Genomic DNA, 26,937 nt, shown 5'->3' with positions numbered 1-26,937 from the left:
GGGGCAGGAGGCCGTGCGTGTGGAGACGGATGGCGGCCGGAAGGGGCCGCCCGTGTGAGGGCAGCCTTGGTATAGGGGTGCGTGGGCTTCCCAGGCGGACAAGACTTTGGGGAGGAAAGGAGGAGTCGGGCTGGGTCGGCGGGGCGCTGCGGGTTTGCGTAGCTCGTAGGGCGTCCGAGCTGGTGATGTCCAAGGTGAAAGGGGGACACCTCCCCGGAATGGGGCAGCCACTGCCTCGGGGCTCACAGCTGGCGAGGCTGGGGAGGTAATGGAGGCCCAGCGAGGGGCAGAGACCCGCGCGGGGTCCCCTACACGTTAGGGGCTGAGCCGGTGTTGGACCCGGGCTTGTCTCCCACTCCGTCAGGTCCCAGAAAAGCCCACCCGATTCCTCTGGTGCCGGGACAGCTGCCTGGAAAGCTTACTAAGCGGTTCTCAACCTGTGGGTCGCGACCCCTTTGGGGGTCGAACGACCCTTTCACAGGGGTCGCCTAAGACCATCGGAAAACACATATATAATTACATACTGTTTTTGTGATTAATCACTATGCTTTAATTATGTTCAATTTGTAACAATGAAATTGGGGGTCACCACAACATGAGGAACTGTATTAAAGGGTCGCGGCATTAGGAAGGTTGAGAACCACTTTGCCTGCAAAGAAAGGCATTTTCACTTTTCCAGCGATTTTAAACTTAGGAACCGGTGATGGTGACCCAGTGTTTCTCAAAATGTCCAATCTCACTTCTGTCAGGGTCTGGGGCAGGTTTTTTTTGTTTGTTTTTTGTTTTTTTAATGCAGATTCTTTGTACCTACCCCCACCTCACTTCTTGATGGCTTCCCTTCTTTCTGGGTTGTGATAGGATTCTTCTCAACCCGAAGCACCTGATAGGAATTTTAGTTAAAACTGAATTTCAGTCCAGGCTCCGGAGAATTAACCATGAATAAGACACAGCCTCTACTCTCACCTCTGATTGGGGAGGGAGCCTTGCAAACTGCTCTTCTGGGGAGTCAGGGAAGGCTGTAGGGGTCTCGGTGGGTAGAGTGGGAAGGCAGTTAAGAAAGTAGGGATGGCAGTGAGAGGCAGGAACGGGGACAGTGTGCCAAGCTGCATGAGCAGCAGCAAAGGCACATCATTCTAAGTGCGGCTCAGCCTGTTTTGGAGACTGGGGAGTTTGGTGTGGATGCTGAGAAGGGCCTGGGAGCTGGAACAGGCCTGGGAGGAGCTCAGCTTTGGGGAGGGAGCCTTGGGTGCCAGGTAAAGGAGTTTGGCATTTGTCCAATGAGCAGTGGGGAGCTGTCTTGAGACTTTTAAGCAGGGGAGAAACATGGTCTTTTATGTGTGTTTGGCGTTGGTTACAGTGTGGCAAGTGGTTTGGAAGTCTGAGACTAATGCCAGAGAGAGAGAGCTCCCACGAAGCTGTGAGATGAGGAAGCAGTGGCTGAGAGATGGAGAGAAGGGGATAGATTAAAGAGATATTTAGGAGAGAATATTATGACTGGTTATAAATCAGTGGTCTAACCAAGGGGCCAGGATGCTCCCAACTTCTTAAATAAAGCATTTACATTCTCTGTCTGCAGGACAGACCGAGCCCTCCAACCTTGTTAGGGGGGCGGGAAGGGGTAGTAGTCTGGTTATTACAACAGTGTTTCCATGGTGTCTTTCCTTGGTCTCCTTTCATACCGGAGGAAGAGTATGAAGCAGCAGTTACTATAATAAGCCCCGGGTGGCAGGAAAAGCCTGCTGTGTTAACTAGGAACAAAGAAAGTTATTTCTAGTTCAGCATAAAAACAAAAAGCATGACCCAGGATTTTCTATGCAGGTTCCCCTGCTCCAAGATGGGTGTCAAATGATATATCAGGTGTCTATTGGTGAGATTTGGGGAGGATTCCAGACCTTAAAAGCCTTTTGGTTGAGTCCCCTCACATTGTGGCAGGTAAGGTGTTTTTATTCCCATTTCATAGATGTGGCAGCTGAGCCTCAGAAGCTATGTGACTTATTCACCGGCACCCAGTTAGTGGTGGAACTGGGAGTGAGGGGCTCTTGGCCAAGGGTCTACCCCGTGAGATTTTGCCCTTCCTGCTCCCTCTGCCCAGGTGGTTTGCTCCCAAATCTTGCTATGACTGGCTCCTACTTGTTATTCAGATGTTTCCTCTTCAGACGTCATCCTCACCCCATCTGTCTGGATCACATTATCCTATGTATTTTCTTAATAGCACCTATGAGTGTCTGAAATTACTAATTTTATGTATCTGGTATTTCCCTGCTTTAAAATGTGAGCTCCATGAAATGAGGGACAATACCTGTCTTGTCCACCACTTTACACCCAGCACCTGTAATGGTGCCTGCCATGTAGTAGATGCTCAATACGTCCTGAATGATGGAAATAAGCTGGGGAGGGAGAGAGGGAAGGAAACCAACATTACGTGAAAGCCGAGGATGCTCCAGGTGCTTCTCATAAACTACCTCACGTAATATCACAGCCTTTCCAGGTAGGCACAGCAGGTCCTCCAATAACTTCATTTTGTTCGTTAGGATTGTAGGAACTTAACTCCTGTTTATACCAATTAGCCTATGATAAAATTGGTTTTGTTATCCATCGTTCTGCTTAAAGTAGCACAACCTATCAACGACATTAAGTGAGGACTTACTATACTGTATCTCCATAGGGTGGATAAGAAGGTGTGCCAAGTTAGGTCACCTCAGTGGTTTGTTAGCTTTGTGGCCACAGACATTTTTAAGAATCTCCATTAGACAAACTTTTTGCACACTATGAAGAGGTATTCACAGACCTCCTAGGCCCACTCAGGGATTCCAAGTCAAGGAACCCAGAATTAGAGAACTTGCCTGAGGTCTCTCTGGTCTCAAGACTTTGCTTCTTTTCAAGCCTGGACCTCTTGAGTGGGGCATCTCTGCCATCCCAGGGTCTGCATTGTACGTGGTCTGCAATGTGCACATGGCTGCTGTCTCTTTTTAGCAATTACATCACACCGCCTGGTATGTTGTTTATGAGGCTGTTTCCCCATTTGGCCGGGGGTCCACTGCTTGGCCATTCAGAGTGGAATTCCTCTGTCTTCCAGCCCTTATGGCAGGCCTGCAGGGCTGCTCCGGAATGCCTGTGGAATCAAAGTGAGGCCTTGCCATGTGTTGAGGATTTACTGTGTGCCAGGCCTGTCCCAGATACTTTATATGTGTTATCTCATTTACACCCCTGGGGTAATCCTGGGAGGGAGACGTTATTGTCCCTGTGTTACTGAGAAGAAACAGAGGCTCAGTTGGGCTTTGCCTTAGGCCGGCTTGCAATGATTGATGGCACCTGGACTGATTCCAGGGCCTGTGCTCCCATCGTGCATGAACTCTTAAAGCTGTGGCTGGTCACAGGGAGACATATTCCTCAGCCCCCCACGGTCCTCAGAGACTTTCTACTAAGAGGCTTCTTCTCCAGCTCTCATTTCATCCGTGAGGAAACGAGCACAGAAAGGATAGAGGACTTACAGCCTCTCTTGTTTGTTCACTTACCCACTTATGGGCAGGATGGGATCTGCCTTTATCACCATCATACCGCAGGTAGCCCAGTGCCTGGTCTAGGTCAGCACTCAGTAAATACTTAAAAAAAATTTTTTTTTAAATCTTCACCTGAGGATATGTTTGTATTGATTTTAGAGAGAGAGGCAGGGGGAGAGAGAAACATTGATTGGTTACCACCCATACACACCCTGACTAGGGAATCAAACCTGCAACCTTTTGGTGTACGGGATGATGCTCCAACCAACTGAGCCACCTGGACAGGGCACTACTTTTAAATACTATTTATTATGAAAACATTGAGAAAGGTATGAAGATTAGTGTAACAAATACCCTTATACCCACCGTAAAACATTGTGAAAGAAAACATTGCTAATTAAGCTGAAGGTCCTCTGAAGTGTACCGCCCCCCACCCCCCAGGTAAAGACTCTCCTGAATTTGGTGTTTACTATTCCTGTGCAATTTTTTGACCTGCTCCGTCTCCGACCTGGGCCGGTTCACCCCTCCTTAGGCAACCTGGTGGCCCCCGCTCCCGGGAGGTCACCATATTGATGCCGAACTTAGTGCGGACACCCGATCGGCATAGCGCACTACAGCCCAGAACTCCTGGGCTCAAGCGATCCTCCAGCCTCAGCCTCCCGAGTAGCTGGGACTACAGGCGCGCGCCACCGCGCCCGGCTCCTGTGCAATTTTTTATTGAGATATTCATATACCATAAAATTTAACATTTTAAATTCAACATTTACAAATCAGTGGTTTTTACTACATTCACAAGATTGTGCAACCATCACCACTATCTAATTCCAGAACATTTTCATCACCCCAAAAGAAATCGCATACCCATTAAATAATCACTCCCCCATTCCTCCCTGTCTCTCCAGCCCCTGGCAATCACTACTCACCTGCTTTCTGTATCTAAGAATTTGCCTATTCTGGACATTTAGTATAAATGGAATCCTATTTGTGGCCTTTTGTGTCTGGTTTCTGCCACTTACCATAGTGTTTTCAGGGTTCATCCATCTTGTAGCACTTTAAAGTATTTCATTCCTTTTTATGCCTGAATAGTATTCCATTTTGTTCTCCATCTAGAAGCTGATGGACAACGGAGTTGTTTCCCCTTTGGGCTCTTATAAGTAATGCTGCTGTGAACATTAATGTACAAGTTTTTGTGTGGATATATGTTTTGAATTCTCTTGGTTATATACCTAGCAGTGGACTTGCTGGGTCATATGGTAACTATTTAACTTTTTGAGGAACTGCAAGACTGTATTCCAAAGTGGCAATACTACTTTATATTCCCACCAGCAATTTATGAGAGTTCCAATTTTACATTCTCACTAACACTTGTTATTGTCTGATTATGACAGTCCTAGTGATGGTATCCTCATCGTATTTCAGTGTGCATTTTCCTAATGACTAATGGTGCTGCGTATCTTTTCATGTGCTTATTGGCCATTTGTATATCACCTTTGGAGAAATGTTTATTCAAGTCTTTTGCCCATTTAAAAATTGGGCTATTTGTCTTTTTATTGTTGAGTTATAAGAATTTTTTGTATATTCTGGATACCAGACTCTTATCAGATATAGGATTTACAAATAGTTTCTCCCATTCTGTGGGTCATCTTCTGGTTTCTTGATAGTGTCCTGTGAAGCACAGATTTAAAAAATATATATTTTTATTGATTTCAGAGAGGAAGGGAGGAGAGAGAGATAGAAACATCAATAATGAGAGAGAATCATTGGCTGCCTTTTGCACATCCCCTACTGGGGATTGAGCTGCAACCAGGCATGTGCCCTTAACCGGAATCGAACCCGGGACCCTTCAGTCCTCAGGTCGATGCTCTATCCATGGAGCCAAACCAGCTAGGGCAGCACAGATGTTTTGATGAAGTCCAGTTCATCTATTTTTTCCTTTGATTGCTTGTGTTTTGAGTGTCATATCTAAGAAACCATTGCTGAATCCAAAATCATGAAGATTTACACCTGTGTTTTCTAAGAGTTTTATAGTTTTCACTTTTACATTTAGTTTTTTATTCATTTTTAGTTAATATTTCTGTATGGTATGAGATAGGTCCTATGCATTTTTAACCCTTTTACTAGGTATGTGTTTTTAAACAATATATGATACTATTTTTTCTGTTTTTTGGACTTTAAATGGTAATGTATGTATTCTTGTACAGCTTGCTTTTCTCATTCAGTCTTATGTTGGAAAGTCATCCATGTTGATAAGAGTAACTAGTTCATTTGTTTTCATTGTGCCATAGGTTTCATTGCATTTATCTTTCCCCCTGTGAAGGTCCTTTGGGTTGTCTTTAGTACTTTGCTATTGCCAATGATAAACAATCCATGTGCCTCCTCATGCAGTGTGTTGAAGGTCATGAGCATATTCAGATTTACTAGAAGACACAAAATGTCTCTCCTTAGTGGTTTTGCAGATTTGCACTCCTGCCAACAGTGTGTTAGAATTTCCCTGTTCTGCATCCTCACCAAGATTCAGTATTGTCAGGCTTGTTTGTTTTTGCCAGTCTAGTGGGTGTGAAATGATATCCCACTGGGATTTTCCAGATTAATAGCAAAGTTTATTTTTCAGTAAATATATGCATGGATGGATGGGTGCATAAAAACAGAATGGATGCAGCTCTTTGATGGGGAGATGACCCTTTACTCTGCCTGTGGCTAGAGGATGGCAGAGTTCTGGGCCTATACTGTGTTGGCTGTGTGTAGGGATATCTTGGAGCTGGGAAGTGTTGGGCGAGACTGAAAACTCTATATATGGGAGAAGGAAGTTGTCACCTGGAAACTAGTGATGGGAACCTTTCCCCGGGGAGAAGCTATAGTCCTCCTGCCTTCCATATCCCCATACTTTCACCAAGAAGGGAGGGGCTGGAGAGAGAAAAGCCAGAAGGGAATTGTATAGGGATGAAAATAGGGTCCCACCTTCTTAGGAATGACCCTTTGTGGTGGTGGTGGGGGCTTATCATGGACTCTGTATTGATGGTATTTCCCTTGTTTATTCTACTGAGTTTGGGGTGAAAATGCTAATAAGAAAAAGAACAGTAATGATCATGTATTGAACACTTACGTGCGAGGCATTGTGATTTTTCTTTTTCTACATATTATCTCATTTAAGTCCCTGGAGTAGGTGCTGTTATTAATCATGCTTTACAGATGGGGAACAGAGTAACTGAGGGATTGCACTCAAGCAGTCTGACTCCAGAACTCTGAAGCACTGTACTGTATTGTTAGCCTGGCTCAGCTAAACCCAGGGATGCAAAGAAAGGAGAGGATTTTCCAGGCTTGGGTGGGTGGACAACATGTGTCACAATACCCACTGGGCAGCTGGGAGCAGAGTGAGGGTCCTGGGAAAGATGGTTTTTGAGAGGCAGGTGTCCCAACCCCAGGTGGACATCCCCATTCAGCAGGCACCCATGGGTAACTCTTCTGTGCCAAGTTCTCTAGCTGCTGGGAATGCAGAGTGGGATCTGTCTGTTCCTGGGTGTCAAGAAAGACCTAGTCTTGAGGGGAGCGGAATACAGATGATAAATAAGCAGACCTACCAATAAAGGCAATAAATTTAAAACTTGGGATATGTGATACCAATGGGGAAGAGAGAACATTTATAGAAGGGACCTAATTTAGCTAGTGTAGTCAAGAGAGGCCTCTTTGAGGAAGTGACATTTGGGCTGAGACTTGAAGGACAAGAAGGAGGCAGCATGCCCTAGTTTGGGGAAGGAGTATTGGGTGGAGGGAACAGCGGAGGCAAAGTCCCTGAGGCAGAAAAGAGTTTGGTGCAGTTTATAAACTCTCAGAAGGCTGGTGTATCTGGAGTGGAATGAATGAAAGGGTGGAGCTGCCTGAGATGAGGCTGGGAGTTGGCAGGGCCTCTAGGGCAGGATCAACAGATGGATCTATCGTTTACAAGTTTAAATAAGATCCAGCAACTCCAGAGACTCTCGTCTTACTTGTGCCTACTTGGGAGTGACAGAATCCTAATACCAGGTCTGAGAAAGAGGGTAGAGTGGGTGGGAAGAGTTCTTGGCATTTGTCCCTAGACAAAATAAGAATTGGGAAGGTGTGGGCACCCCCAAGACACACCTCAATTGTGTCCTTCAATAGGTAAAGGGTTAAACAAACTATGGTACAGCCATTATGTGGAGTACTACCTACAACAAAAGGAACAAGCTATAGATATAAGCAAAACACTTGGCTCAATCTCCAGGTAGTTATGCTGAGTAAGAAAAGCCAATCTCAGAAGATTACCTTCTGTATGATTTCATTTATATAACATTTTTGGATTGACAAGTTTAGAAGTGGACAGATTAGAAGTTGCCAGGTGTAAAGGATGGCATGTTGTTGGAACTATTCAGTATCTTGACTGTGGTGGTGGGTCCACAAACCTATACAGGTGATAAAATTGTGGAACTTAACACACACACACACACACACACACACACACGAGCGTATGTATACATTGACTCCACATGAAACAAGGTTATGCCCATTTTATGATGGAAATTGAAGCTTCAAGAGAAATACAGAGCAAGCAAGGGACAAAGCTAGACAGTCTGACTCTGGAGCCAGTGCTATCAGACCCTCTTCTGCCATCTCTTCCCCAGACCTCCTATTGTTGGCTTCCTCCCTCCTCCATACACTGGCCCTCCCAGGCCCTCTCCCTACTACTCGACCCTCACCCCAGCTCTCCTGGCTTGCCCATGCCCATGGCCCCCACCCCTTTCATTCATATTCTGAGCATAGTTTAGAGCCTGGGGTTGGGTCAGAATATCTGGATGGTGGCCCCTAGGGGGACACCTCATACTCTAGGACAGTGGTTCTCAACCTTCCTAATGCCGTGACCCTTTAATACAGTTCCTCATGTTGTGACCCCCAATTTCATTGTTACAAATTGAACATAATTAAAGCATAGTGATTAATCACAAAAACAATATGTAATTATATATGTGTTTTCCGATGGTCTTAGGCGACCCCTGTGAAAGGATCGTTCGACCCCCAAAGGGGTCGCGACCCACAGGTTGAGAACCGTTGCTCTAGGATATCCTTCAGCCCTTCCTATTCCAGTCAGCTGCCTGGCAAGGGAAGTCTTGGAGGGGTTGACCACCCAGTCCCCTGACCTACCTGCTGTGGCCAGAATGTGTGTATCCCATGCAGTACAGAGGAAGAGCTAGCCAGCAGGATGCCCATACCTGGCAGGGAGGCTAGCACACCAGAGGGTGGGGGAGCACTGGGCCTCTAGGGATGGGTGGTTCTGGAAGCTGATATGAGCAGTAGCAACTGCTGGCATTATCTGGACTCTAAGAATAGCTTGGACTGAAGAGTTGGGGGCTGGGGCCAGGGAAGAGAGCAGGAGCCTATTTCTACCGCCCTCTCCACTCCTGCTGGTTGGCCTGGAGACTAGGAAGCCTCCATGTGGCTTACCATTCGCCCTGGGATGGTTTTCATGGACACATCTTGTCAGCTATTGGGCTGGAAGAAAGGTTTCCTGGGGACTCAGACCCAGGGCTGAGGGCAATGAGCCCACAACCTGAGGACCAGCTCACCAGGCTCGCCCCACTGACACAAAGTATGGCCTTGCTTTGTCAAGCATCATGTTGGAAGTGACCCTTAGGCATTTAGCAAACACTTAAAAAATAGGTAATACATACATGATTCAAAATTCAAAGGTATAAAAGGGTATGCAAAGGAAAAAATCAGTCTCACTCCTGTTCCTAACCCCCAGCCACCTATTCCCTTCTGCAGAGGCAATCACTCTCACCAACTTTTTTTTAAAAATATGTTTATTGATTTCAGAGAGGGAGAGAAAGGGAAAGAGATAGAAACATCAATGATGAGAGAGAATCATTGATCGGCTGCCTTCTGCATGCCCCCTACTGGGGTTTGAGCCTGCAGCCTGGGCATGTGCCCTTGACCGGAATAGAACCCAGGACCCTTCAGTCTGTAGGCCAACGCTCTGTCCACTGAGCCAAACCAGCTAGGGCCTCACCAACTTTTTGTTACTATCTTCCAAAGATGGTCCCTTCATAGGTAAGCACATAAATAAACAACTTTTCTTTCTTTGATTTTTTTACATATCCCACACATATATAATTTTATATATCTCACCTTTTTTACTTAATATCTTGGAAATAGCAACAGTAACTTATTGAGTGTCCATTATGTACCAGGCACTATTCTAAGCACTTCAGATGTTTTGACTCATAATGTCATCAGAATCCTATGTGGTAGGTGCTCTTTATGAGTATCCATTGTTAAAGAGGGTAATTTTCCACAATTTCACAGCTGGTAATTGACAGAGCCTGGATTCAGTCACAGGCAGTCTGACTTTAGATAAGCTGTTCTTTGTCACTACTCTATACTGCTGCTCATGGGTGAGTCCTATTGCTACAAAGCACCCCCTTACTCTTCCTAAGGGTCAAAGTAAGAAATGTATATTGAATACTTGCCCTGGCCAGGCTCAGGCTGGGGTTCAGCAGAGAATAAGAAGGACTAGGTCTCCGCCCTCATGGAATTAGCATCCCAGTGCCCACGACTACCTGTCAGCCAAGGCTGGAGGAGGGAAGCCCACACATCCCATACTCACATGTGCACATGCAGGTCTGCTGTTTGCACACACCCTGTTCCCTTATCCCCTGGTCCTTTACTCATGCAGCCCCTGAGTTGACGGCCTTTGATCCCACCGCTATAGGTGGGAACATGGAGGTCCAGACAGAGGTAGACACAAGAGATCATGACGTGGGCCTCATGAGCCTCATCCCCTGCCCCCTGGGATCCATTTCAGCAGGCCTAGTGGGGGGTGTTTCTAATCCAGGACCCAACCATTGTTTGAAGTTAGGAACAATTGAAGGGCAATGGAGCTATAGATAGATCCACAGCTGCTGTCACCTGTTCCAGCTCGGGCACTGGGCCTGAGCATTGTCTACAGGGGGGCGCTCTACCAGTGAGGGCCCACTGGGGGTGGGAGGTTGGCCCAGCTCAGCTCTTGAGAGACTGAGTCAGAGGCCAAGACAAAGAAATAGTCTTACAGGGCAGAGAGAGATTGGGTGACAGAGAAAGACCAACACCCTTCAGAGATAAAGGATACTCCCACCAAATACCCAAAATGCTGAGATTGGTTGGTGTGGGGGACAGACACACAGCTATGGAGACAGTGAGGGCCTAAGACTAAGGTTGAACTCAGATTCAGCAAATCAGAGACCCAGAACAGTTCAGTCCAGCAACGGTCTTCTGCCCACTCCTCCGTCTCCAGGAGGGCTGCCCGTGCCCATTTCTCTCTGTGGCAGTCAGATTCCAGTTTCTCTGGGCCGTCGGGAGGTATTCTTGGGAGTGTTCTGGGAGGCCCCTGAGTCTTTGAAAGGGAGAGGTGCTGCTGGGTCTAGTCATAGCTTTAGTTCACTGTGACCTTAGGCAAGGACCTGACTCTTCCTCTGTGCCTCAGTTTCCCCAACTATTCAATGAGAGAGTTGGTTTGCATGATCGCTGAAAGGCCCTTTCATCCTCTGATGCTTGCCAGGATATTTCCCCTCCTGTGTCTAACCTCCCTCCCTCTTGCTGCCGCTGAGGCCACAGTCCCCTCCTTTATTTGCCCTTCGTGAGGATGGGGGACAGCTGGTTCCCCACCCCCTCCCCCTAGTAACCTTTCAGCCATAAATCCATGTTGAGGCATCGCTCCTCCGGATAAACAGTCCTCTTGCCTTTTGGCTGCCCTCATCCTATTTCTGCTTGAAGTATCAGAGCTGGGGCCCACTCGGTACCTCTGCAGCTGCCCAGGGCCCCAGGAGGGGGACAAGCCTTGGACAAGCAGGGGCCCACCACCCCCAGGGTGCAAGGGTAGAGGGCCCCTCTTTGGGCCTCCCCACCTCACAGGTGGACCGTTATGGCAGCCGCCTCCTAAGTCAGTCTTCCTGCCACCGGTCTCGCCCCTTCAGTCCATCCTCCACACCAGCTGCCGCAGGGATCTTGTGAGCACATAAATCTGACCACATGGTCAGATGCCCTTGCTTAGAACTCTTTGATGAAAAACATAAAAATGCCTTTGATGGCTCCCCAACTCCTGCAGGATAAAGCACCAAATCCTAATCTGGCTTTTGAAGCCCTTCACAGTCTAGTCCCAACTGCTCCGTCCAGCCTTACCTCCCTTTATGGCCCCTGTGGCCCAGCCTCAACCTGGCCCAGCCTCGGAGTTTGGGTTCATGCTCTCTGTCTTCTCTCTTCTACCGTCAGTGCTTCTGCCTGGCCAGGTCCCTCCTCTCTCACCTGGATGGGCACAGCCTCCTTATCTCTTGCCCCTTCCAGTCGTTCTCTGTATGGCAGCCAGAGTGATCATTATTACACTTCAGACCACTTCCTGTCCTGCCCTAACAACATCCTGTCACACATGCAATAAAGCCCAGAGCCCCTTCCAAGACCTACAAGACTCTGAGAGCCAGCCCCTGCCTACCTGTCTACTCTCACCTTTTAAAACCCTCCCCTCACTCCCACGCCAGCGGCACTAGCATTGTGACGGCCTCAAACACACCACCGAGCTATTTTCTGCTTCAAGGCTTTTCATTTACTGTTCCTGCTGCTTGGAATAGTCTTCCTTTGGCTCTTAGCCTGCTGTCTCCTTCTCATTCTTCAGGTCCCACCTTGAAAGTCACCTCTTCAAAGAGGCTCACCCTGTCCAGCTAGAATAGAGTCCAGCCACATTACTCTCCACAGCATTACTCTGTTTAAGTTCTTTCATAGCATGCGCCACAATCTTTCATGGCCTTAAAAACTGTATTTGCTTGTTTATTTACTGCGCCTTTATGAGGGAAGGGACCTTGTTGTCATGTCCCTCTCCTTGCCAGTCTTGGTGTCAAATTTGCTTTTATTCTTTAAACTCTTTCATTCTAACATCTTTCTTGAGTCCCTTTCCTTTTCTAGACACAGATTAGATGCTGTCTGTCAAATGCAAAGTGCATTGAATTCATCTGTCTCTCCTAGTTGTAGCATTTTAACAGAGTTCTTCAATGCCTTTTCCAAAGAAGGACCTCCAGGCACTGGGGTGCATTTGTGGCAGATATGTTTTGGGCTGGAGTTAGTTCCTAAATCACTCCTTCTTTGCCTACCCGCTTGGCATCTCGGGCTAGAAGAGGAGAGGCCAGAGGCTCGATGCCCCCTTTGGGCTTTGCCCCATTGCTCATTGCTCATGGAAATCTCCCCCAAAATAGCCCCGGCTCAGCAGCTGTCTGTAGGTCTGACTGATACTAAGCTGTGGGCTCAGGACTCTTGGCCACTACTTGCTATTCTGAGGCCTTTGGTGGAGAGGAGTTGGGAACACCTAGGTCCTGGTGTCTAGCTTGGCTCCACCCCCCCCCCCCCCCAGACCCACATTTCTACATCCTACGACTTCCAGTCTCTGTCTTTGGCCACTTTAGTCTCTACCCTGGATCCTACCCCTTCCCTACAACTCTGTTCTTAGCTGGGCCCAAGTTTCCCTGGCTCTGCCGTGGGGGGTGTAGGTGGCTGATAACATTTCAGTCTTTAAGGGCAGTGACAGGCCTGTCCAGAGCCCCTGAGGCCCAGCCCTCTCTGGCAGCCCTTCCCAGCACTGTCAGTACCTTAGTGCCTAGCGATTGTGGTTCTGGGGAGGATCTTTCCAGCCCAGGAGGGTGGACACATGATAGGCCAGGCTGCAGGTGACCCAGCTGCCCTCATGCTGGTCCTGACCAAAGTTGCTTTCTCCTTTCCTGGTTTCCATGTGCTGGGGTAGAGAGCGCACCTTGGGAGTCGATTCCGGAGTCTGGCCTTGGCCTCCCTCTCCCCCCACCAGGGCCTCGATGTCCTCAGCTAAGCTGAGGGCCTGGATCAGACAATTTCCCTTCCAGCCCCGATGTTCTGATTCCAGATGCTCTGGGAGTCTTTAAAAAAAAATGGAGGGAGCAATGTAAAGATTCAGAAAAGTACAGAGAATAATCAACAAACCATTATACACATTTTGTCTTATTTGTTTCAAATCTTTTGTACCAGGATTCTAGCACTGCAGTGTTCTAATGATCCCAGATTACAATACCCCAGGATTCTAAAGACCCGGGATTCCAACACCCCAGAATTCTAAACCTAGGTGCACATATGTGTTGGCTCTGTCCTAATAATGTTGGGAAGAGAAGGCAGGAAGAAAGACTTTGGGCTCTCTACCGTGGCTACTCGGTGGATGAGTTTATTGGGATGAGAGGGTAGTTATCAAGAAACAAAGCTTCCAGAGTTGCTAAATGCTTAGAATCCTCAAGTCCTAAAGTTGGAGCAGATCTCAGAGGTTGTTCAGTCCAAAGCCTCAAGCCCTGTGCAGCCTCTGCTTGACTCTTCCTTGCTGTTGGCAGGTTCACTTTCTTCCTAGGCCCCGTCTTCAATCGCTAAATGGCTCCAAGTGTGAAAAAGCCGTTTTTGTGTGTATGTCCAAACTCTGCTTCCTTGTAACTGCCCCATTGCTCTGCTCTTGAGTTTACACCAATCACGTAGGCTCCCTCTGCTCCAGAACAGCTCTTTAGGTATTTAAAGTCTGTACCGTAAGCCTGGCCGGCGTGGCTCAGTGGTTGAGTGTCAACTATGAACCAGGAGGTCATGGTTTGATTCTCGGTCAGGGTACATGCCTCTCATCATTGATGTTTCTCTCTCTCTCTCTCCCTCTCCCTTCCTCTCTGAAATTAATAAAAATATATATTTTAAAAAGAAATATTATTAGAAAATAAATAAATGAAGTTGGTACCTTAAGTCCTTGAGATTGTAGCATTTGTTGTCTCACTCAGGTGCATCTTGGATTTCCTCATTGCTTTGTCATATTTGTCTGTGAGCTCATCTCAGCAGAAGGTATGCCATGGGTAGTTAGAGTGAATTTACAGGGCTGGTCTAGACCCATTTCTTTTGGTTGGTTTCTCAGCCCCAAGTTTATACACTGAGCAGGTACTTCTAGAATTCAGACCAACATTATTCTTGATATCAGCTGGGCTTCTTAGAAGTTCTGATTCTCCAGGCTAATTGTATTGCTTGGGCCCTAGGCAAGAAGCCCTGCTTTCTGAGCATGTTTGAACAGTGAGCACAGTTTTCCCCACCCTCTGGGTCTTCTGTAAATTGCTCAGGTCCAGATCCTTAGCCTCTGACCCATAAGGGGATTAAGACCCTAAAATATAAATGATCTATCAATTTTGGTAAATTTTCTTATTCAACATTTTGAATTTTCTTACTGACTTTCTGTTATGTGCAGATGCTCTGCATCGTGCTGGGCATCTAGACCAGCGGTTCTCAACCCGTGGGTCGCGACCCCTTTGGGGGTCGAACAACCCTTTCACAGGGGTCGCCTAAGACCATCGGAAAACACATATATAATTACATATTGTTTTTGTGATTAATCACTATGCTTTAATTATGTTCAATTTGTAACAATGAAAATACATCCTGCATATCAGATATTTACATTACAATTCATAACAGCAGCAAAATTACACTTATGAAGTAGCAACGAAAATAATTTTATGGTTGGGGGTCACCACAACATGAGGAACTGTATTAAAGGGTCGCGGCATTAGGAAGGTTGAGAACCACTGATCTAGACCAAGCTCTTGCCCGTTAGTGTGAGGAGGCAGGCAAGAAACCATCTAAGTTCTATGGCAAGAATTGAAACCAAATGATGTTCTCACAAATATAACGTGGAAAGAAGAAAGGAATACATAATGTAGGATTCCATTCATCTAAATGAGGAAAACTAATCTGTGACATTACAAGTAGGGATAGTAGGTGAGGGGGGGATGATTGAAGAGCATGTGAGTGGGATGCTGGTAATTTTGGTTTCTTGAACAGGGTGTGTGTGAAAATTCATCAGACTGTACAGAATATTCATCACAGCCCTGATTATTATGGCAGGATGACCGAGAACAATCTACATGTCCAACCGAAGGAGTCATTTCATAACATGGGGAAATATCTGTAGGATGAATTCCTAAAAGGGTCTGGGCATTTGAAATTTTGATAGATATTGCTAAATATGGTATGTATTTGCAGCACGGTTTTCATGTACCATACATGCAGTAAAGTTCATCTTAAGCATGCAGCTCAGATAGTTTTACAGAATGAACACACCCGTGTAACCGCCTCTCAGCACAGTACACACAGCGTTTCCTGCATTCCAGCGGCTGCTCCTGTGCCCCCTGCAGTCATTACCCTCCCTCGAAGGACCGCTCTTCCATTTTTATCACACAGTAGTTTTGCCTGTTTTGAAGTATGTATGGTTGAAAATGTATCTTTGAAGTTATTTCTATGCATTTTGTGGAATACAGATACATCTGTGTATTTGGAACTGGTAGCCTGTTGGTACAGAGGATTTCTCTGTGTGAGCTCAGCCTGACGTCTGCCTGTAATCCTGGCTCTGGGCCTCTGTCCAGTGTGTGTCCAATGTCTGGGTGTCCAGTGTCTAAGGTTCCTGGATCCTTTGATTCTCTGACTAAAATTCTGTGGTGTCACCAGGGCCTGAATGGGATGATGGACAGGAGAGCCTGGAAGTGCCCTGACACATTCCAAGGCCCCTGTCAGGCTGAGTGCCAGCACCCCCAACCCTTGTTGAAAGTAGGGTGCGGGAGGGGCTAAGAGTGGGAAGTGGGCTTCCTATGAATCTTGAATGTCAGAGTATGAAGGGGCTCCTAATTGGTCTAAATGTCCTCGACTTCCTTTCTCTTTAGCCAAAGCATTCCTTTATGTCTGTGGTCCCAGGTCTGGTTTTCTTTATGTGTAATTTCCCCAGGGGACTCCGGAGAGGGGGGTAGAGGTGGGTAAAGAGACAGCATCCAGGTGCTGGGAGAGGGATGGCTCACTCTCTCTGCTCCTCTTTTTGACCTGGCTTCTGACACTGCGTAGCTGTGAAATTTGGCCAGTGTTTTCCTTTCTCTGGGCCTCAGTTCCCAGGGGTGTGTAAAGAAAGTTGGACTAAATAGTCCCAGAGTCTGAGTCTCCTTGCTCTCCGTTCTGGAGTTGTGGGTCTTTTTCTGGGTATATCACACTCCCTGTGACTCAGTTTCTCCCCCAAGCCCCTCAGTTTCCCCAGATCTCTCACTGCCTGTGTCAGTCTCTGCATCCCAGTCTCCCTCTCTCTCAGTGGAGTGTCTCTCTTCAGCCTTTGTGCTCCCCTGACAATGGGAGGTAAAAATAGCCCAGGGGCTGTGCTGGTGGAGATAAAAGGGAATTTGACTTTTGTGTCCTGTGGCCAGGCTGGGGGGGCTGTGACACGTGGAGATTGCTGACATAGCTCTCCTCCGCACTGACCTTGACGGCGGCAATAAAAGGGGGAGCCCAGCTCCCAGCCCTCACCGTGGTACTGAGGTGGGTGATCAGGGCTGGGGTTGGAGCTGAAGGAGGTACAGGTGGGCCAGTGGGTGAGGGTACCGATGGGTTGGGATGAGTCTCCTCATATCTGTGGAAGAGGATGCTCTGATGTGTGTGTGTGTGTGTGTGTGTGTGTGTGTGTGTGTGTGTGTGGCGGGGGGGTGTTGGGGGCTCACCAGGGAGGCTGAGGTGAGGAGCCCCAGGAAATCACCTAGGTCCTGTGGATTGTTGGGTCATGCCCCATTTGGGGCCCCTGGTCCCTCAGTTCCTCTCTCACTGCCATCTTCCAGTGTCTGCTGCCTTGGACCACCTTAAACCTCCAAGATTTCTAGTTCCTCATCCTCCACCTCTCAGTACCACCACCATGATGGATGTGAGTGAACTCGGGGAGTCCGCCCGCTACCTCCGCCAGGGCTACCAGGAGATGATGAAGGTGCACACTGTCGCGTGGGATGGTAAGTGAAGGCAGAGGGGCCACAGCCACAGGGAAGCCTCTATGGGCTTAGACCAGGAGGGTGGCACTGAGCTCAGGGCTGAAGGAGCGTGCGCTCTGGCCTGACAGCGTTAGCCCTGGATCTTTCTCTTGGAGTCTGGGGTCCTGAGACTAAGTTCTGTGGGTATCAGTGTTTGTGAGCAAGCCTCGGTTTGCTCCTCTGTAAAATGGGACAGTATCAGAGCTGCAGTCTGTGGCTAGAACCTGAGGCCTCTGAGGTAAGAGTGATTGGTAAGGGTGCAGGCTGCTTCCACGTGTCCAAAAAACCTGTGCTGGAGTTATTTTTAGTGCTTTCCATAGAGCCAAAGCCTCTGTTTATTAGGGACAGGAATAAAGACTACTATTTATGACCTGGTTTGTTCATAGGACAATAATAACAATAGGCAGTGCCCATTGTGTGCCAGGCCCAGAGCAGATGACCTTCCATGCATGAGCTCAACAACCTGGGGAGGTGGGGACCAGGGCCAGGGCCAGCTTCATGGTGTGCCATCCCTGCATTTGCAAAGGGCACTACCCTCAGAAAGGCCTCATGTTTGACTTAACTCTCTGTCACTATCTTGAAATTTTTAATATTCTTTTTTTTTAACAAGGGGTCTGCACTTTAACACTGGGGCCTACAAGTTATGTACCTGGTCCTGATTGAAGCACTTGGCTAGTAAGTGGCAGGACAGGGAACGGAACCCGGTGGTCTGCAGCCTGAGTCCCTGCCTTTAACCAACATGACATATGGGCTCCCTCAAGCTCTGGGACCAGCTGGCCAGGCAGGAAGATACACAAGACACAGAGTTAGGAGACCTGTGCTTGAGTCTTCAGTGAAATGGAGGAGGTGGAATCCCCTTTAGAATTATGTGCCTGACATGGAGGGCTGCTCCACATGGGACCCCAGGAGGTGCCCACACTATTTTGCTATTGAGGGAACAGGCCCAGCGAGGATGAGGGATTTTCCTCAGGTCACAGGCACATGTGGCAGAAGCAGGAATCTGAGCCCAAGTGTGTAATCAGGGCAGTGAAGGACTTACCCATCAGGGAATCCCCTCAGAAGATCTTTAGAGACCCTCCCAGCTCTGCCTGGACAGGAGCCCGAGTCTGGAAGGATCTACTCTGGGTATTCCTGCGTCCTGACCGAGGGGACCCTGGGAGGGGCACAGCTATGGACCCCCAGCCTCTGAGTGTGCCTCGGCCGAGCTCATAGCCCCAGTGTTCTCCCTCAACCTAGGGAAGAAGCGGGTCTGGGTGCCTGATGAACAGGACGCCTACGTGGAGGCTGAGGTCAAGTCAGAGGCTACTGGGGGCAGAGTCAACGTGGAGACCAAAGACCAGAAGGTTTTGCTGCCCCTTTCCCCGGTGTTAGCTCCTCCACCTTCCCCCCTCCTCCCCCCAGTGTGCAGCTATTGGCCAGCTGTCTGTACTCCACTGTATGGCCTCCCTGGCAGATGCTGATGGTGCGGGAAGCAGAGCTGCAGCCCATGAACCCGCCCCGCTTTGACTTGCTGGAGGACATGGCCATGATGACGCACCTCAACGAAGCCTCAGTGCTGCACAACCTACGCCAGCGCTATGCTCGCTGGATGATCTACGTGAGCCAGGAGTTGGGGAGGGACCACGGGTGTGGCGGGGATGTGCATGGTTGGGGCGGGGCTAGAGGACAGGACTTGGAGAAGGGGCGGGGCTGTGTGCAGTGGGGCGGGGCTAGAGGTGGAGCAGGGTGATGTCATGGGGCTGTAGAGGTGGGGCTACGGGCTGAGACAGGGCTGGAGATGGGGCTGGAGCAGGGGTGGGCAAACTTTTTGACTCGAGGGTCACAATGGGTTCTTAAACTGGACCGGAGGGCCGGAACAAAAGCATGGATGGAATGTTTGTGTGAACTAATATAAATTCAAAGTAAACATCATTACATAAAAGGGTACGGTCTTTTTTTTTTTTAGTTTTATTCATTTCAAACGGGCCGTAGTTTGCCCACGGCTGGGCTGGAGTCTCAGCTCTGGGAGTGTTAGGGGCGGAGCTTCAGCTTGGGGGCGGGCGAGGGTGGAGGCTCCACAATGGGCCATGGAGAAGGGGACATGGGCTGTGGGCAGGAGTGAAGGCTGGTTGAGGGCAGCCACAGAGGGTATCGCGTGGCATAGTTAAGTGGCTCCTTGGGGAATATTGCAAAGGTTATGGTTTGTGAGGATTGGGGCCTGGGAATGGGAACTTGGCCCCCAACAACCTATCTCTACGCTTTCTCCTCAGACTTACTCGGGCCTCTTCTGTGTCACCATCAACCCCTACAAATGGCTCCCGGTCTACACGCCCTCCGTGGTGGCCGCTTACAAGGGAAAGCGCCGCTCGGAGGCCCCACCCCACATATATGCGGTGGCAGATAACGCCTACAATGATATGCTGCGAAGTAAGGGCTGCCTGGACTCCTCTTCCTGTCCCAACCCAAGACCCCTACCCCAGCTACAGGGAAGCTTCTTCAAAGGACCCCTTCCCTCCGCTTGCATTGCCCTCCTTGATGCTGTCAGATGCTCTAGCATAGCCATTGTCTCTCCGAGTGGGAACTGGCCTGCGGGCTGTAGGGTCCTCTCTGGTCCTCCCCATTTCTGGCTCTGGTTGGTGGAAGGGCTGCCCCAGTGCCATGGATACCCAGTGTGCCCCACCTGTGGCTGGTCCCCCATCGTGGCTAACGTCTGTATCTCCTTCCCATTCCTCCAGACCGAGAAAACCAGTCCATGCTGATCACGTAAGTGTGCGGCTCTGGGGACGGGGTGGGAAATGCTGGCCATCTGGCAGGAAGGGAGTGGAACTAAAATCATATCCCAGGGTTGGTTCTAAAGTGCTTAGGGCAAGACTAAGCTAAATTTACCGCCTGAAGCTAAATGAGAGCATGTTCTCTGCCCCCGTTCTGGGTAGACATGTTATGGACAGTAAGCAGGAAAGGGAGACCCAAGTACCAGAGTGACCACCAGCCTGATAGCCCCTCTTTCCAGGGCTGGAATCTCCCCCACCTTGATCTTCTGGGAGTTCTGATTGTGGCTTAAGGGGAAGGGGCATTCCTCTCCCTTTCCTCCTTCTTTCCTTCTCCTTAAATCTGGGTCTTATTTCTGGTCCTTTGCTTGTCTCCATGGGAAAGTGATAGAATTCTTACAGGCCAAGTTCATGTCCAGCCAAGCCAATGTGGACATTGTTTGTGTACGAGTGTGTGTGTACGTGCAGGTGCAGCCTGGTTTTAGAGCAAGGCCTTTGAAACCAGATAGAACTGGGTTCATGTTCTGTGTTCACTTCTTCCTGCTGATGTCCTTAGGCCTCTGAGTCTCATCAGTAAAAACAGGACAATCCTACCCACCTACGATGCAGAGCTACAAGGAGTCAGCATTTTAATGTAGATACTTGGCACACAGCAGGGACAGTCATATAACTTCTCCGAGCCCCATTTCCCTATGCATAAAATGGGGGTGATGATGGTGCCTGCCTTTTCCATTTCTCCTTCTTATCTCTGGGTCTTATTTATGATCCTTTGTTTCTAAGGCTTAAATGAGCCAATACAGGTAAAGAAAGCACTTGGCCCAGTGCCTGGCACTAGATTTGCACGTAGTAAAGGGTGGCATTGTGTGTTCTCATCTCTCGGGGTCGGGGGTGGGTGTATGATCTACACTGGCCTGCTTTGTAAACAACTCAATGCCTCTGAGGGCCGATCTCTTCTGGTTTTTGTTTTTTGAGTTGGGGTCCTAACTTGGGAGCTGGGTTGGGGAGGGCAGAGGGCCCTGCTTGTGGAGGGGGACACTGAGGGATGGGAGGAATTAGAGTGGCCAAGTGGGCATTGGTGACTTATGTTTGTGTCATCCAAGCGGAGAGTCGGGGGCCGGTAAGACGGTTAACACCAAGCGGGTCATTCAGTACTTTGCCATCGTCGCTGCCCTGGGAGACGGGCCGGGCAAGAAGGCCGTAAGACTCGCCCACTTGGGCGCTGCTCACCACTGCTTCTCACTGTTTTTCTCTTTGTTCCCCCCCCCTTGTTTTTTTTTTCTTTTTATGTTGATTCCCCAGAGTCTCCAGCCCCGCCTGAGCCTTCCACCTTGGTGGTGGACTCTGGCCTGAGCAAGGCTTGACCAAAGAAGCTATGGCCACCTCCGCGATGCTGTGCCACCCAGTCCCAGGCCTGCCTCAGTGTTTCCATCTGTAACACAGAGGGGTGGGACCACATCGCCCTTTCTAAACTTTTTATGTAGTTTTCCCTCCCTTTGGGACCTTCGTATTTTGAGAGAGTTTACCAAATAGGCCGTTTTTTGCTAAGAAGTGATTATTTTCTTGGTTTTCATGCACCAAAGAGAGTTACCTGCTGTCAATCAAACAAGCTGGCTTATGAGGAGTTTAGCCAGAGCCAAAGGCACTTGGTAGCATTCCCAGCAGCAGGGGTAGGGGATGATTTTGCACCCCCTGATTTCTGTATGGTTTTTGAAAGTTTCTGAAACAATGGGGGACAGTGTTTTGTTTTTGCGTTTGAAGTACAACATCCATTCCTAGCCCCCAGGCCAATGACTCAGGCCTCTGGGTGCTCCTTGCCCATCTGCCCCCACAAGGGGCTGCCTTTTCTTTCCGGAGCCCAAGGCCGCCTCCCTCACAGTCAGTCCTCCCTCCTGGTCCTGTTGAGCCTTGCTTTATTCTGGGGCATTTTTTTTTTCTAATTTTCTTTTTCTTTTCTGCACTTTAAGGTTTTTTTTTTCTTTTTTCTTTTTGCCTTTTTCTTTTCCCCATTTGAATTTCTTGATTTTTTTATTTTTATTTCAGTTTTGGTTTTTTGTTGTGGTGGTGGTTGTTTTTGTCGTTTTGTTTTTGCTGTTGACGTTTTGGTACTCTTTCCTCCTTCCTCTCCCGACCCCATTTTCCAAACCCCATGTGAGGATGCTGCAGAAAGTTGGGGCTTGGTCCACTAATAGGAATGGTGGGTAGGAAGAGGCCAGAGCGAGCAGGGTAGGGCCAGGGAGGCCTCTGGTCAGAAAGGACCTCAGGGGATGGGCTCCTGCCATTTCCCTCCTGCCTCTGTCCCCCCAGCAATATCTCTGGGGGGATTGTTTCAGTCTTGGGCTCCCTGGAGGTGAGTGAATAACCAAAGTCCGCTGGTGGCATGGTATCTGCCACTTTAGAATCCATTCTTCCTTTCTCTCCCTTTCAGTCCCCCCAGAGATATTGTTGGGGGGACGGAGGCAGAAGGGAAATGGCAAGAGCATGTTCCTGAGCTCCACTCCACATAACCTCAGCCAGCGCTTTGGAGCAGCCTCTTCCAGGCTGCTAGGACCCAGGGGAGGGAAGACAAGGATGAGGCTAGGAGAGGACAGTGGTGGGGATCCTCTCAATTCCATAAGTCTCTCTAGGTGAGACATGTGGGTGGCTGTGGGTGTTGTGGGAGGCAGATGCCTGGGCTCAGTGCCTTCTCGCTCCCACTTACTGTGTGGCTTTGAGTAGGTTACTTCCCTGCTCTGAGCCTTAGTTTCCTCATTTGCAAAGTAGGGTAATCGTGGGCACCTGGCAGGGCCATTTTAAATAATAGTAGGTGTACAAATTAATTGCGCCATGAAGATGTGCCTGATCACAATGCAAAGGAGAGGTGCGGAGAAGGGCTCACGGAGGTGAGGGTACGAAGGTCCAGGCGAAAGAGATCTCTTCCAGCCATAGAGCATCAGGGAAGCCTTCCTAGAGGAGGGGGCATTTGAGCTGTTGCTCGGAAGAGGATTTTAGTCAGGAGCCTCCAGCGCTTGGGGCAGGGGCCACTTCCTGGAGTGTGGGAAATGATGGGATATGGAAGAGGCCAGAGACAGCTGGGGAGAGGAAGGGCTGCTAATTGTAGACTCCCCCAGACTCAGCCCCCTGCCATGCTTGCTCCTACTTTCTAGCAGTCCTCTTGTAACAGTCCTGGGAGGGTGAGGCGGGGGTGGGGGCTAACCTTCACTGTCCTGCTAACTACTGCTGCCCTGGCCTGCTGAGACCTCACACCCTCTAACATTGTCTTCTTTCTCCCCCCAGCAATTTCTGGCCACAAAGACTGGGGTAAGTATGGGGCCATTGTGAGTGGGGCAGGCAACAATTATGAGGTCCTGGGAGCTTGCCCTTCCCCTTCCAATCAGAGGTGTCTGGGATGGGCTGTTACCTGGGAGGGCGGCTGCTCTGGGTCCCAGTCAGCGAGCATACCTCACCCACCAGGGTACCCTCGAGGATCAAATCATTGAGGCTAACCCTGCTATGGAGGCTTTTGGCAATGCCAAGACCCTGCGGAATGACAACTCGTCCCGCTTCGTGAGTGGCCACAGCGGGAAGGGTGGGTGGGTGGAGCGGGATCGGCAGCAGGGAGACACAGGTGGCGACGCGGGAGCCTTCAGCTGATAGGGCAACATGGCTGGCCCCTCTGACTGAGACCGCACCCCTGCCCACAGGGCAAGTTCATCCGCATTCACTTTGGTCCCTCGGGGAAGCTGGCATCTTCGGATATTGACAGCTGTGAGTTTGGGTGAGGCGGGGAGGGCGGGGGCGGGACAGAGGCCACGGCCTGAGTCTTTCTGCTCAGACGGAGCATCCCTCAAGTCCTTGGCTCCTGCCTGTTTCAGGCACTCCTCTCCATCCCCAGGCCACTGCCCAGCTCAGGCCTCTCAGTTCTCACCTGGAACATTCCACCAGCCTCCATGTGGTCTCCCAGCCTCCATTCCTGTGCTGGATCTTCTAGCCAGAATGACCTTTTCACGGAGACTAATCTGACCACATTGTGTTCCTGCTTAGAAATCTTTTCTGGATCCTATCACCTTAAGATGGAGACCCAAATCCTTATTTGGTAGTTAGCTCTTTATGATTGGCCCTTACCCCACTCCAGTCTTTTCTCTGGCCCTAATAGGGTGGGCCTGTGCCCATCCGGCCCAGCCTCCTCTCCGCACATCGCACATCGGGTCCTCATCCTTCCTGGGAGCCCCTCCTAATGCCTGTCGGGTTGTTGCCCGTCCGTCTGCCTCACCCAGCCCAGCCGCACAGACGCCAGGTGCCCAGGCCACCTGCACAGAGGGGCCGCCACACTGACACTCCCTACCTGGGGATTCCTGGCCAGATCCTGATGAATAAGCACAGACACATGGTGATGGGCAGGGGACATCATAATTCATGCCCCGCTGACCACGTGCAGACACATGGAGCTCTGCCCACACACACGCTGACACACCAGCACTGCTCTGGAGGAAGGAGTGTGGTTGTGGGTGAAGGAATGAAAGCATAGATGAAAGAATGGACACATGAATACCCCCCACAGATACCACATTCACATACCCACACACAGTCACACATGGGGGTGCACACACATTCCCACATTGTGACAGGCAAGACGGAGAGACACACTTTATTGACTTCAGAGAAGAAGGGAGAGGGAGGGAGAGATAGACACATCATTGATGAGAGGGAATCATTGATCGGCTGCCTCCTGCATGCCTCCTACTGGGGATAGAGCCTGCAACCTGAGCATGTGCCCTTGACTGGAATCGAACCCTTCAGTCCACAGGCTGACGCTCTATCCACTGAGCCAAAAGCATACTGGGGCAAGAGACACATTTTAGTACATGCTGATGTATACAGACAGTGCCTCTACACACACCCCTGCCCCTCTCCCACAACCCTGCCCCTTCAACCCTATTGGGGTGACCCGCCCTGGGGAGGTGCAGAAGATGGTAGGCCAGTGCCTCCCTTTCTTCCAGATCTCCTGGAGAAGTCACGGGTGATCTTCCAGCTGCCCGGAGAGCGTGGCTACCATGTCTACTACCAGATCCTCTCGGGGAAGAAGCCAGAGCTGCAGGGTAAGGACCAGGGATGGATAGGGTGGGAGTACCTAGGACTGGGTGGGAGTGAGAGCTGCCTGTCCCCCATAAGTCCAGGTCCTGGGATGTCTGTTCCCTCACTCTTCTGGGGTCTGTGACATCCTGTCTTTCTTCTGAGTCCCTTCTGTTCCCTCCCACTTCCTTCCTGGGACTTCTGGTTATTGCTGAGCCCTCTCTCATTCAGGGAACTGGCCGCTGCTCTTGTAAAGTTGTCCCTCCTTTGTTCCTGCAGCTAGAGAGACCCCACTCAGACCAAGGAAGGGCCAATGGCTCTGCCTAGGCCCAGCCCCCTCTCTTGCAAGCTCTTTGAGGGCAGAGCCTGGTCCTTGCTGTGCCCAGCGCAGGGTCTGGACCAGAGGGGTGGCCGTGAGCAGTGGTGGAGGGATGGATGTGACATAGGGACGGGCTCATGCCTCAGAGAACCATAAGGAAAGAGAAGCCATGGACATGGGGGTGTGGAAGTCCTGGGAGGGCCCTAGACTCTCCTGTGGGGCTGGCCCCCAGGACCCACCACGCTGGGATGGGGTAGGAGGATAGCCAGGTGCACACAGCTGGACCCACCCTCTTCGCCTGTGTCCCAGACATGCTGCTTCTGTCTGTGAACCCCTACGACTACCACTTCTGCAGCCAGGGCGTCATCACCGTGGACAACATCGATGATGGGGAGGAGCTCATGGCCACTGACGTATGTCGGGTGGGAGCAGAGTGGCTGCCTGCAGTGTGGGGCCCTGTGATGCTGGGTAGAGATCAGGGAGCAGTTGCAGTGCCCTGAGCTTGGCTGGACCCTGGAGGGGCCCAGACATCTCTGACCCTGCCGTCCCCACCGCAGCATGCCATGGACATCCTGGGCTTCAGTGTGGACGAGAAGTGCGCCTGCTATAAGATCGTGGGTGCCCTCCTGCACTTCGGAAACATGAAGTTCAAGCAGAAGCAGCGGGAGGAGCAGGCCGAGGCCGACGGCACCGAGAGTGAGGGGACGGGCTCATGCCCTGATCCCAAAGTCCTGTCCATGACCATTAGCCCTCACCCTTGTCCACAGTCTCTGACCTCAGTCTAAACTGGCCCTGAATGTAACCCCTGACTCTCAACGCCAGACCCTCACCCTCCTGAGCTGCACAATCTGTTGACCCTGAATTTGACCCTTCCTGGCCTCCCCTCCCTGATACCAGGCTGAAGCCATTTGAGCCCCCAGGTGCTCTAATTGTTGGTTCCACCTCCTCGTCCCACCCATGTGCCCTGCCAGGTGCTGACAAGGCTGCCTACCTGATGGGAGTCAACAGTGGGGACCTCCTCAAAGGCCTTCTGCACCCCCGAGTGCGTGTGGGGAACGAGTATGTGACCAAGGGCCAGAGCATGGAGCAGGTGAGCTGCTCGCAGGCCAGGGCTGACCCGGGACAGCTGGGAAGGGTCCTCCTGGCCAGGTCTCAGCCCAGCATCCCCACGACTCCAGGTGGTGTTTGCTGTGGGGGCTCTGGCCAAGGCCACCTACGACCGGCTGTTCCGGTGGCTGGTGTCTCGGATCAACCAGACACTGGACACGAAGCTGCCCCGGCAGTTCTTCATCGGGGTCCTGGACATCGCTGGTTTTGAGATCTTCGAGGTGAGGGCAGGCCCATGAGTGGGTGGGGGCAGGAGCCTGGGCTTCTGCCTGGGGGCAGGGTGAACTTGTATATATTCCTGTTCTTCTCTGGGCCTCCCTGTCCCCATCCACAGGGAGGCTGCTGAGCCCGGCACCTCCTTCTGCAGTTTTATTTTC

The 26,937-nt window shown here is 50.2% G+C and overlaps 1 protein-coding gene across 1 annotated transcript in view; it reads left to right on the top strand.

The window, feature by feature from the left end:
- Positions 1–26,937, top strand: part of MYH7B (myosin, heavy chain 7B, cardiac muscle, beta) — a 40,834-nt gene continuing 13,897 nt past the window's right edge. The window contains exons 1-15 of the mRNA XM_014550640.1: positions 1–77; positions 17,156–17,320; positions 18,575–18,681; positions 18,792–18,935; positions 19,588–19,744; positions 20,053–20,080; positions 21,186–21,282; positions 23,359–23,382; positions 23,536–23,628; positions 23,766–23,829; positions 25,062–25,160; positions 25,763–25,866; positions 26,011–26,149; positions 26,425–26,543; positions 26,632–26,781. Coding sequence (XP_014406126.1) covers positions 17,230–17,320; positions 18,575–18,681; positions 18,792–18,935; positions 19,588–19,744; positions 20,053–20,080; positions 21,186–21,282; positions 23,359–23,382; positions 23,536–23,628; positions 23,766–23,829; positions 25,062–25,160; positions 25,763–25,866; positions 26,011–26,149; positions 26,425–26,543; positions 26,632–26,781 — 1,416 coding nt within the window. The 5' untranslated portion in view covers positions 1–77; positions 17,156–17,229. The remainder of the gene's footprint in view (positions 78–17,155; positions 17,321–18,574; positions 18,682–18,791; positions 18,936–19,587; positions 19,745–20,052; positions 20,081–21,185; positions 21,283–23,358; positions 23,383–23,535; positions 23,629–23,765; positions 23,830–25,061; positions 25,161–25,762; positions 25,867–26,010; positions 26,150–26,424; positions 26,544–26,631; positions 26,782–26,937) is intronic.

The sequence above is a fragment of the Myotis brandtii genome, unplaced genomic scaffold (assembly GCF_000412655.1).
Source record: "Myotis brandtii unplaced genomic scaffold, ASM41265v1 scaffold61, whole genome shotgun sequence".
In the NCBI taxonomy this organism is placed as follows: Eukaryota; Metazoa; Chordata; class Mammalia; order Chiroptera; family Vespertilionidae; genus Myotis; species Myotis brandtii.
Note: the sequence above shows the minus strand (reverse complement) of the source record. Positions and strands in the feature narration are given on the sequence as shown.